This window comes from Macrobrachium nipponense, chromosome 5 (assembly GCF_015104395.2).
Source record: "Macrobrachium nipponense isolate FS-2020 chromosome 5, ASM1510439v2, whole genome shotgun sequence".
In the NCBI taxonomy this organism is placed as follows: domain Eukaryota; kingdom Metazoa; phylum Arthropoda; class Malacostraca; order Decapoda; family Palaemonidae; genus Macrobrachium; species Macrobrachium nipponense.
Window position 1 is genome coordinate 143,128,773 of NC_061107.1, and position 13,079 is coordinate 143,141,851.

Genomic DNA, 13,079 nt, shown 5'->3' on the forward strand with positions numbered 1-13,079 from the left:
GCCATTGGCGGGAAGAATACAATGTTACCATGTCCTCGGGTCATTGCCATATTCTTAATGAAATATTTCAAGTATATAGTACATAGGAGGTGCATGCATTATACATGACATCAGTAATATTCATAACAGAAGGGTACATGATAATGTAATGAATATAAGCATCATAGTGAAATAATAGTAAATGTGCAGTCTTGCATTTCATTTATCTATGCAAATAAAAGGTTTTTAATAACTCAAATCTTTCCCTCCTGTGGGTACATCTGTTAACAATGTCAACGAGCAGAGACACCTTGAAAAATGTGCTCTCAAGTCCAAAAGTCTGTATCAAGGTGGCCTATATCAGCGTCTTGAAATGTCGGCATCCCTATTGCAGGCAGTCCCCAGTTAATGGTGACCTGGTTTTATGGCACATGTCTAGTGCCATAAAATTGGTGATTTATGATGCCATAACAGGTCGAGTTTCGGTTACTGACATAATAAGATGCCGATAATATAGTCATGGCGCCATAACATAACTAACAGAGGTGCTATTAACTGGTTATCGGCTCCATAAGTGCCAAAAATCGCCAAGTTTCAGTTAATGGCGCTATTTCCTTATCAGCATCTCGCAGAGAACAGAACCTTCGCCGATAACCAGGGACTGCCTAATGAAAAAAGGTAAAATACATATGGCCTAGTGTCAAGATGTGGCTTAATGCATCAGTTATGCCCCAGTATAAAATGTTAAGATTTCCAAGCATATAACACCACTCATTAAAGTTTTCCAAATTTTCATTTCCTTCATCTTGCTTCGGAAGTTTGAGAATGTAATCTGAAAGTTTTTACCTGTGTGTCAAGACTCTGACTGTGCTCAGATAAAGGCACTATGGGAAATCGTTTTCAAGATTTACCCCGACAATATTATACAAAAGAATTTTTTTAATATGAAAATGTTTGATGTATGGAAATTGGAGCCAGGAAATCTTTAAGGATTCCATGGAACAAGCTCTGCAAATATTTATATTTGATAGGGATATTTGTAATGTGATCCTCCTAGCACATTGCTTTAATAAGCTAATATATATATATATATATATATATATATATATATATATATATATATATATATATATATATATATTATACTATATTATATATATATATATATATATATATATATATATATGTATGATAGATATATATGATATGTATATATATTATATATATGTATATATATATATATATATATATATATATATATATATATATATATATATATATATATATATATGTGTGTGTGTGTATATATATATATATATATATATATATATATATATATATATATATATATATATATATATATATGTATGTATGTATGTATGTATATATATATATATATATATATATATATGTATAGTATATATATATATATATATATATATATATATATATATATATATATATACACTAACTGATGTACCCGGCATTACTCGGGATGAAAAATGTCATGCCATCTGTGATGCCAACCCCTACAGGGCGAATTATGCACTCACTTTCAGAATAAGTAATCATTTGAGATCCTGTTGAGCCAAAGAAGGTTTGGAAAATCCATAGAGTTAACAAATTACGAAGTCAAAGAAGTTTTGAAAAAACTGAAAAGTTTGCTGTCAACTCTGAAAGTTGTAAAAAATGAGGTAGTATGAAAAAGAGGGGTTAAGGCCCCCTTAGAAATGTCCTCGAATTTCGGATGTTGACTAAAACCTTCGCCTGGGGGAAGTAGAGTCAATGGTAGTAATTTGGTGGCCCTAGGCTTCATAGCCTGGGCATGCATAGCAAACAGATAAACAGACACAGACATTGCCTATTATATATATATATAGATGTGTGTGCGTGAACATGCCAAAGAGAAGCCAAATTCCCCTTCAGTACTAGTTATGCCTTGTAAAAATGTTAAAGCTTATAGGATATTTTAATAAATGCTAAAATTGCTAAGACTAAATGCGTACAATACACACTGGAGGAAGGAACAGTTGTGTTCCAGCACAATGTAGACATATGAGGGTAGGAAAATTATGTAAAATAGACAGTCTGCATGACTATAAACAAAATATTAGTAAGCATAATCAGTAACTGAGTCAACACATTTAACAATCTACACGGTATCCTTAAAAACGTATTGCAATGTAATTATTTCGAAGAGAAATCCTGTGCACACTGGCATATCAAAGTATAAGGATGGAGCTCTGACCACACATATTATTTATTTCCTTACAGAGGGAGAGTTTCCAGAAGAGGCATATTTGAAATGGAAGTCATGGATTCGCTTCTTCCCAAGTAGACGTCAAAGCGGGCTTTCATGGCAGGTTCGTCAAAACAGGGAAACGCTCGCCTTGCGTCAGTGGGTTCAAACTGTGTCACTGCCAGGTACCTGAAATTTTAGAATGGTATTATTTCTCAAAATGTCTTTTCCGATGTGTGTGGTGCCGGATGGGCGTCTCTCCAAAGAATTGTACACTCGCAGACCTCCACCTCTTCCTATTCACCCCACCATTTTACCTAGCCATTACTAATGAATTGATTAGATAAAGTTACCTTTGCACTCTCCTTTCTGCCATGTTGCTTGCAACATTCCTGCACTTTTCATTATATGCCTACTGTCGTTTTCGTGTTTCTTGCGTGATCTTAAACCTTTCAATAATCTTAGGTCCCATTTTGCACACGACTTTATGCATGTGAAGAGCAGCAAAAAGGAAAATAACTAGGTCCCTTAGATGGAATGAAAGTGGGATCAGAATTTGTGTCTATATTAGTGTGTGGAGAAAATCAGAAGACTCTTTGACTTTCAAAATCAATAAAACTGCTCATTTTCTGGTTAAAGTAACTTCCATAGCAAATTAGTTGTCAATTATCCCAAGACTGGTTGTGAAAACTGTTGGCAGTTTGTCCATGTTCATTCCATGTCTGCTGCTTCACCTATGTCTTTCCTCTCCTGAGTTTCCCCTAATTCTTTTGTTCGTGCTGTCTGTTTCATAATCTGGTTTACCTATCCATTTATCTGAATTTTCTAAATCTAGTAGAAATACTTGTCATAAAGACTCACCTGTCTTCACCAGCCTCGCTTTGGTAAGTTGACAAGTAAAATCCTCGGAGTTCATCACTTAGATATGCCTCGTATTCCATAGATATGCTGTAATTCTTCCCACTTTCCAATTCAGACCCCAGTTCTGCGATGTAAAATTGTCTAACTGGATCATAGTACTGCCGTGTTATGGGTATTGCTGGGCCCAGGGGATTATCAGATGGTACCACCTGAAAAAAAATAACGATTACTGGTAATCGTTTTGTGACATGACATACTGTTTAGTTTTCCTTACCGCTACAATGCTGAGGCCATTTCTAGTTATTTTCTGGAAGAATTCATCGAAAGATTCTCCACATTTTACTCAATAAGTTAGCACTTACTAAGAAAAATCTCATCTACCTAATCTTTGGAATTCTGTCCCTGAGCTCGGTTCACGTCCATAGTTTATAGGCTACTACATCATTAATCGATTCCAATAGACCTTTATACCACCCTCTATTACGTTTTGAAATACAATGTCAAATCATATACCTGGATTTGTCCCACTAGAAGAGGAAAATGGAAGAGAAGAAAACAAAACTGAAATGACAGAAAAAAATAATGAAAACAAAGAACAAGACAAGAGTATGGCTGCAGAGATACTCATAGATAATACATATGAGGCAATCAAGCATACATACAAAGAAATAAATTATGACATGACAACACAAAATAAAATTCCGAAGAGGCTTTACCCAGATCTGCATACTGATGGGATAGAGATAGAGAAAAATAGAAAAGAAAGACAAAGTTTGCACCCTGTTGAAAAGAGGGAATTGCAGATTCAGTGAAAGATGTTACTACAAACATCCCAAGGTATGTCACAACTATGAAATCTATGGTAAATGTGCATACCTAGACGGCTATGAGGATGAATGCAGAGGTCTACATCCAAAAATATGCAAAAACCAAAAAGAAGGAAAAGGATGTAAGTTCAACAAAAAATGTAAATATATACACCCTGTAGCCATGAATCAAAATCAATTAAATAATCAATTAAATACTAAAATCCAAAATAGAAAAGAAACAAATAAAGAGAGGAACAAAGAAGATGAGGTGAAGGAAAAAAGCAAGCCATCACTGTGATATGGAGTGTCAGCAAAGAATTTCCAAGCATCAGCTCCAAGATACAACTCAAGAGATAAATACTGTATATACGATGCTAGGGGATGGTGCAGATACGGAGAAAATTGCAGATTCAAACACAAAATGAAAAATTATGATGAAAGAAGATCAAATATTTTGGAAAAGTAGGATTTTTTAATGTCAGAAAATCTGGAAATGAAGAAAAGAACAACATACCAGAACAGGAAAGAGACATGGAAAAATCCTCATTATTACCCATATTAAATGAAGGAGATAACGCGCCAACCATCATAGTGATGAATGTGCAGGGTTTAGTTATGAGTAACTCAAAAAGAAAAATAGAGTTCTTAGAAGAACTAAACCAGATTGAAAAGAAAATAGATATAATGAATATAAGTGAAACCTGGTATTCCCAAGAGACTGGTAATAATGATCAAATAAAAGGGCTCCAAAATTATAGATCAGATAGAAAAAATAGGAATCAAGGGGGAACCACAATATATGGGAAAGGCAAAAAACAAGGAAAAATATATGAGAAATATAGTAACTCAGAATGTGAACTAATAGCGGTAGAATTTGAATCTGAAAAATTAATGAACATAGTAATATATAGACCCCTAATATTAAAGAGTTTGACACAATAATAAAAAATTGGAGGATATATGTAGAAACCAGGACTGGACTATTCTCCTATCCGGAGACTTTAATTTTCCTTTCGTAGACTGTAAAGAATGAATAGGAGATTGTGGTTGTATTTATACATATAAAAAAGAGAGTAATAGTAGTGCAGAAGATAAGAGGCAATTTGAAAAGCTATTAGATGTGCTACTAGAATACAACATTCAACAAATAAATCACCTGCCAACAAGAAAGGAAAATACTTTAGACCTAGTATTTGTGAACGAGGTGAATTATGTTAAAGAAATAATAGTTTATAATGCAAGTATTTCAGACCAAATGTCATAGAATTAACCCTTAAAGACCTATTGGACGTATTAAACGTCGACAGAAATTGTCTGTCGGGTGCCTAATCGACGTATGGTACGTCGCCGCAAAATAGTTTTTTTTTAAATTTGCGGAAAAACAGTTATAGGCCTACTAGGAGAAAACTTTTGAATCACGTGCCTTGAGGGATTCAAGCTGTTGTTTTGTTTACAAGCATTACCCAGGTGCGCATGCCCGAAATGCTTTCTTCTCGCACCAGCAAGCATCAGCGGCGCGTCGTCCAAGAGCGATCGTTTGCCGCAATCGTGTTTTGAGTATTTGTGGTGGTACAAGATGTACTTCGAATGGAGCACGAAAGGCGCGTTATACCTCTCGGGAGGGATCGTGTGAGATAGTATTTTGGACTTATATGCTGGCGATGGACCAAGCAGCCAAGATGACCGCGCTCAACGCCGTTCCGTGCGGCCTCGTGTGGCCGAAAGTGTTCAAGCGCCACATCGTGTGCCTCGTGTGCCTTTTACAACCCCTAGGAAGCACTGGGGTGTCCTGAGGGGCATTCGTGGGCATTTGGGAGGCCACGGAACAAAGGACATAGACAACTACTTGTTAGAGCTTGATCGGGAGCATGTCACTAGTCTTCATTTTGATGGTGGTTGGTCATCTAGTGACGAGGACATCACTCCCAATGTTAGTGATGATGAATATTTGTCCCCAATGTCCGTACGAGGGTCACGGGCTGAAAGTGAGTTGGAGTTCAGTGGTTTTAGTGCGTATGAGGGGAAATCTGAGGAGGAGGAGGAGGAGTTGTCGTCATCTAGTTTTGTTGTCGATGACGACACAGAAATCGAGGGCCTAAGTGAGGGAGATGGGCCAGTGTGGGGGTTTCGAGTGTGAAACTGTGCCTGAGTACACACTGCATGTGCACGGGCACGTAGAAAGTCGGAGTGTCGCGCCAGCCAAGGTGGAGGCCGGTCGTCCGAAAGCGACGAGTGGTGGTCGGAGGACCTCACCCCACCTAACATGCACCCATTCACGGCAGCACCTGGGCTCACCGTACCTGTTCCTCTCACTGCTCTGGGGTTCATTCAGCTGTTCCTTACGCAGGAATTGCTCGGATACCTGGTAGCAGAGACAGCGGACTACGCTCATTACTGCTGTGACGAACTACGGACGACATTGTCGTATTGCTGGCGGGGCTGCAAACTCACCGACATGGCACATTTTTTGGGGCTCCACATTTTTTTTGGAATGATGCCTGCTGCCAACATTAGGCAATATTGGAGGTGGAATTTTTTTTAAAGTACACCCAATGTGCCTGGCATTATAGCCCGTGATAGTTTCCTGGTGTTGGACAGGTATTTCAACGCCTTCAACCGAAGGGCCATACCCCGGAATAACCCCGATCGCCTCATCTTAGTCGCCCCAGTGTTGGATTACATTCGTGAACAGTGCCAGTTTCTCATGGCTCCAAGCAAGAACCTTTCTTTGGATGAGAGGATGATGCCTGACAAAGGACATCTGAGCATTAAAGTGCATAACCCCAAGAAGCCAAAGAAATATGGTGTAAAGTTATTTTTTATTACGGAGTCCAACACTGGATACATCGTGGACTTCTCGGTGTATTCTGGGGTCTTCTCCACGCTGTGTGACATTGTTCAGTCTTGTGGATCATTTCCGTAACCAGGGATACCACCTATTTATGGATAATTATTATAACTCGGTATCCCTGGCCCAGGAACTGTATGAAGCAGGTGTGCACGTCAGTGGTACCCTTCGGTTGGTGCATGGGGCCCCTAATGTCCTCAAGAGGTTCGCTAGCCAGCCACAACATCTGGCAAGAGGAGAGACAGAGTGGCGGCGGAAGGGAGCTGTCTTCGTCATCTGTTGGAAGGGGGTCCGTCTCGTCCCCATGATTACAACGAGTCATGAGCCCATCCAAGAAGAGGTCGTCCAGAGGAAGAAGACACGTCGGCAGGGCTGAGTTATGTATGAGGAGTTTCGTGTCGATCGGCCTACCGTCATTGGGCACTACAATAGGCACATATGAGGAGTTGATCTCTTTGATCAACTCTTCCAGTATTATCCCTTCGCCAGGAGAACCAGGAGGTGGACACAGAAGCTCCTCAAATACATTCTTCAGTTGGCCCTCCAGAATGCCTTCATCATCTACTGTGGGTACTACAATTCGGACCTCTGGAGGTTGTCCCACATCCAGTTTCTCGAGGTAGCCGGGAATGCCCTCATCAACTTTAATCCTGATGAGTGGCCTTCCATCACCACCCCCCTGCCCCTAGAGGAAAGGGCAGATGCTAGGAGGGCCAACTTCGGTTGTCCTGCTCCTGCCGTTGCTGCTGCCACCCTTGAAGATCCCACCCGCGCTCAGATTCAGACTTCTCGTCGGATAGTGGACCCTGTGTGTCGGCTGCAGCCAGGGGATCACACACTGGAGCTCCTACAAGGGCACAGGCAGAAACAGTGCCGGGTGTACCATATGAATGGCAGAAGGAGAGACACCCGGTTCTTCTGTCACACCTGTAATATAGCTCTTTGCAGGTTCGGGGAGTGTGACCACAAGTACCACACTGCGGTCATATATTGGAGTACGCCGGCCCTAGGGACAAAGGAGGGCGCAGAGGGCTGCCGCTTCAGTAAGGGCGCGCGTCTCCCTACTCCACCTGTACCTCGTCATGTCGAAAGGAAAAAAATGCAAGACTTTTCAATGGAGGAGGGAGACAACAAGAATAGAACGAAGAGTCAGGATTACGAGTGAGTATTCTGCATTTATTTTAGATTTAGTTTTATATTTATTTCAAGTTTTTATATATATGTACTTATTGGCGTATTTTATGTTATTTCATTTTATGCAAAATGAAAAGTTTTTCACCTGCATTCCTTTTAGTTATGTATTCATACCAGAATAAAAAAAAATTTAATATATATATATATATATATATATATATATATATATATATATATATATATATATATATATACATAACAGAATCACGAAAGTTAGGAACGTGATAAATCCATAAATAAAGATAAATGCCACGAAGGAAAAATAAACGAAGGAGTCTGCAAGATCTTTCGACTTAAAAGTCCTTTACTGAAGCAGATACTGACAAAAATACGAGAAAAGACAATACAAGAAGGTTCGTATAACTGACAGATAGGGATTATAAAGGGATTAGTGCCTAGAATCCGACACACCTGGAAGATAAAAAACCTTCCCAAACAAGCATAAACAAAGGGTGCAATTAAAGGTTTAAGACAATCATCTCAGATACAATCTCCAGACAATTAAAGGATTATAGGTGACAGCTATACGGAACCTGGTAAACAAAACCATATTCACAAAACATGACAGACATACATTACAATAAAATTTTTAATAACTCTAAGGCAACTGATTTTTATTTAAGTTAGTAATTATATATTTGAGGTCATTCTTAAACATGTTACAGATACAAGGGTCTAAATGAAAAAGGCCACGACTAACATTGAAATTACAATGAAAAGTAAGTTGTATTAAAGCAGATTCTAAAAGATTTCGTGATAAGACATCTCTTGACCGTGCAATTACTGAACTGTCAATCCAATTAATTCGGTGGTTGTTTTCACTTAAATGAATAAATAATGCATTAGATTTTTGCCCAGTTTTTACAGAGTATTTATGCTGGCTTAGCCTTACTTCTAAGCCCTTGCTGGACTGTCCGAGATAGAATGAGGGACAATCCATACATGGAATTTTATATATTATGTTGTTGCTTTCTCTGGGGCCATTTTTTATTAACATTCTTTTTAGTGTGTTATTATAGGAAGAAACAAGGTTGACATTAAAAGCTTTTAACAATGGTTTAATGGTTTCAAATTCGTTAAAATAAGGCAAACTGAGAATGTTCTTAGAATTTTCTTTCTGTGTGTTATTTTCAGTATAAAACTTTTTGTGGGCTTTATTATAACAAATGTCTAATATATGTGAAGGATAGCATAAATCTTTCCTTATTTTTCTTATGTATTCAATTTCTTGATCCAAATATTGTGGACTGACAATTCGCAATGCTCGTTAAAACATAGAGGAAAAAATTGATATTTTTATATTAAGATGGTGGCCTGAGAAGAAATGAACATAAATTAAGTTGTTAGTCGGTTTCCTATAAATACTGAATTTACATTGAAATGGTTCTCTATGTATCAAAACGTCTAAGAAAGGGAGGCAACTGTCTTTTTCTAATTCTAGAGTAAACTTAATCGATGGTACCTGGTTATTTTATTTAGAGAGTAAATCATTTACATCAATACCGACAGGAAGAACAGCTAAACAATCATCAACGTAACGATACCACTTTACAGGAATATGAATGATATTAGGTAAGTAGCGTTTTTCGAAGAATTCCATATACAGGTTTGAGAGCAATGGTGATAAAGGATTTCCCATTGCCATGCCAAAAATTTGTTGATAAAATTCACCATTGAATATAAACTTACAATCACAAATGCACAAACTCGTGAGTGAAATAATGTGACTTATAGGTAGAGGTAATTCATGCTGAGTTAGTTCATTGCTAAAATATTCTAAAATATGGTTTTGTTTACCAGGTTCCGTATAGCTGTCACCTATAATCCTTTAATTGTCTGGAGATTGTATCTGAGATGATTGTCTTAAACCTTTAATTGCACCCTTTGTTTATGCTTGTTTGGGAAGGTTTCTTATCTTCCAGGTGTGTCGGATTCTAGGCACTAATCCCTTTATAATCCCTATCTGTCAGTTATACGAACCTTCTTGTATTGTCTTTTCTCGTATTTTTGTCAGTATCTGCTTCAGTAAAGGACTTTTAAGTCGAAAGATCTCGCAGACTCCTTCGTTTATTTTTCCTTCGTGGCATTTATCTTTATTTATGGATTTATCACGTTCCTAACTTTCGTGATTCTGTTATACATAATGAGGGCCACGTTTACTTTCGCTATCCTGTTTCCTCTTTTGAGATGTGTTGTCACTACCTTCTCCAAGTCTCTTGTGGCTGCACATTCAACCAGAATTCGTCTTAAGTTCCTGAAGATGTGCCTTTCTGAACAAGTGCTCCCTAAATCCTTGCTGCCACGCCGTCTAAGAAGATATGACAATCACCCATTCAATGAATTTAGTGCCATGATGTTGAAACAGCCCATAGCAGCCGCCAAGCAAGAAGAGAAAGAAAAATTCAAGGAACTGGAAAGAACAAGGATCTCTTTCAATCATTCCATCCCGGCTGATTGGAAGGACTCGCTGCGACGGGAAATTTACGAAAAACTACGTAGGACTACAGATGCCCTGAAAAGGAAACTCGGCAGAAAACTAAAAAGTCTTATTGATAGCAGTGATTGGACTAATTGTGCACGTCAAGATTGTGTTGTTAACTTATCTAGTAAACAAATAAGTGAAAATTTTGTGAGTGCGCTTGGATATGGTTTATCTTTCTTTGCAACAAGTAGACCTTCTGCTTTAATGATTGGGTCATCCCTAAGTAAATTTGAAAAATATTGTGATCTTCCTCAAAATCATGTCGACATGATTAAAGGTATTGTTTACGGAGCTGCCAATGTTAAGCATGAAAGTAACTTCCCTGCTCGCTATAAGAAAAGTTTGACCGATCTTAAAAAGGACAATACTATCCACATCACAAAAGCTGATAAGTCAAATAGTATAGTAATTTTAGATAAAACTGACTACATATCACGTATGCAAGCCCTACTGAATGATGATGTGACTTATAAAAAACAAAAAAAAAATCCTCTTGATCAAGTCATAAAAAACTTCAATAGCATAGTGAAAAGTATCCTTCAAGATAAAACAGAACTACTAGGCAAATTGTCAAGTCAATTCTCCTTCGCTACCTTACTTATATGGATTAGTCAAAACGCACAAAGAAAATAACCCTATGCGGCCTATTATCAGTACTGTTGGTTCAATTTCATATAAACTCTTGAAATATATCACTAAGATCTTGTCCCCGTTACTTGGAACCATCACCGATTTTCATATATATAATTCTCTAGATTTAGTTGATAAATTATACAAAATTGCTCTTTGCCCTACTGATAGATTCGTTAGTTTTGACGTATGTTCTCATTTTACTAAAGTCCCTATAGACTCTATTTTAGAATATCTTAGCAATGAACTAACTCAGCATGAATTACCTCTACCTATAAGTCACATTATTTCACTCACGAGTTTGTGCATTTGTGATTGTAAGTTTATATTCAATGGTGAATTTTATCAACAAATTTTTGGCATGGCAATGGGAAATCCTTTATCACCATTGCTCTCAAACCTGTATATGGAATTCTTCGAAAAACGCTACTTACCTAATATCATTCATATTCCTGTAAAGTGGTATCGTTACGTTGATGATTGTTTAGCTGTTCTTCCTGTCGGTATTGATGTAAATGATTTACTCTCTAAATTAAATAACCAGGTACCATCGATTAAGTTTACTCTAGAATTAGAAAAAGACAATGGCCTCCCTTTCTTAGACGTTTTGATATATAGAGAACCATTTCAATGTAAATTCAGTATTTATAGGAAACCGACTAACAACTTAACTTATGTTCATTTCTTCTCAGGCCACCATCTTAATATAAAAATATCAATTTTTTTCCTCTATGTTTTTACGAGCATTGCGAATTGTCAGTCCACAATATTTGGATCAAGAAATTGAATACATAAGAAAAATAGGGAAAGATTTATGCTATCCTTCACATATATTAGACATTTGTTATAATAAAGCCCACAAAAAGTTTTATACTGAAAATAACACACAGAAAGAAAATTCTAAGAACATTTTCAGTTTGCCTTATTTTAACGGATTTGAAACCATTAAACCATTGTTAAAAGCTTTTAATGTCAACCTTGTTTCTTCCTATAATAACACACTAAAAAGAATGTTAATAAAAAATGGCCCCAGAGAAAGCAACAACATAATATATAAAATTCCATGTATGGATTGTCCCTCATTCTATCTCGGACAGTCCAGCAAGGGCTTAGAAGTAAGGCTAAGCCAGCATAAATACTCTGTAAAAACTGGGCAAAAATCTAATGCATTATTTATTCATTTAAGTGAAAACAACCACCGAATTAATTGGATTGACAGTTCAGTAATTGCACGGTCAAGAGATGTCTTATCACGAAATCTTTTAGAATCTGCTTTAATACAACTTACTTTTCATTGTAATTTCAATGTTAGTCGTGGCCTTTTTCATTTAGACCCTTGTATCTGTAACATGTTTAAGAATGACCTCAAATATATAATTACTGATTTAAATAAAAATCAGTTGCCTTAGAGTTATTAAAAATTTTATTGTAATGTATGTCTGTCATGTTTTGTGAATATGGTTTGTTTACCAGGTTCCGTATAGCTGTCCACCTATAATCCTTTAATTGTCTGGAGATTGTATCTGAGATGATTGTCTTAAACCTTTAATTGCACCCTTTGTTTATGCTTGTTTGGGAAGGTTTTTTATCTTCCAGGTGTGTCGGATTCTAGGCACTAATCCCTTTATAATCCCTATCTGTCAGTTATACGAACCTTCTTGTATTGTCTTTTCTCGTATTTTTGTCAGTATCTGCTTCAGTAAAGGACTTTTAAGTCGAAAGATCTCGCAGACTCCTTTGTTTATTTTTCCTTTGTGGCATTTATCTTTATATATATATATATATATATATATATATATATATATATATATATATATATATATATATATATATATATGTATTATATATATATGTATGTATGTATATATATATTGGTATTTTTGGATAAGCAAAAAATCTAACATTCTAGTAATATTCAATCATTTAAGTTCATTTTGAAAAAAAATTGGAAATCTTTAGTACAATATTTCGATTTATGGTGAATTTTTGAAAAAACTTTTTCCTTCCCTCCGCATGCGGAATCTCCGCCGCAAATCT

The 13,079-nt window shown here is 36.7% G+C and overlaps 1 protein-coding gene across 2 annotated transcripts in view; it reads right to left on the minus strand.

The window, feature by feature from the left end:
* The window catches only part of LOC135215690 (aminopeptidase N-like), a 75,688-nt gene that overhangs the window by 37,082 nt on the left and 25,527 nt on the right, over positions 1–13,079 (minus strand). For both annotated transcript variants that reach the window (XM_064250638.1, XM_064250639.1), the window contains exons 4-5: positions 3,080–3,288; positions 2,252–2,407 (exon numbers count right to left, since the gene is read on the minus strand). In XM_064250638.1, coding sequence (XP_064106708.1) covers positions 2,252–2,407; positions 3,080–3,288 — 365 coding nt within the window. The remainder of the gene's footprint in view (positions 1–2,251; positions 2,408–3,079; positions 3,289–13,079) is intronic.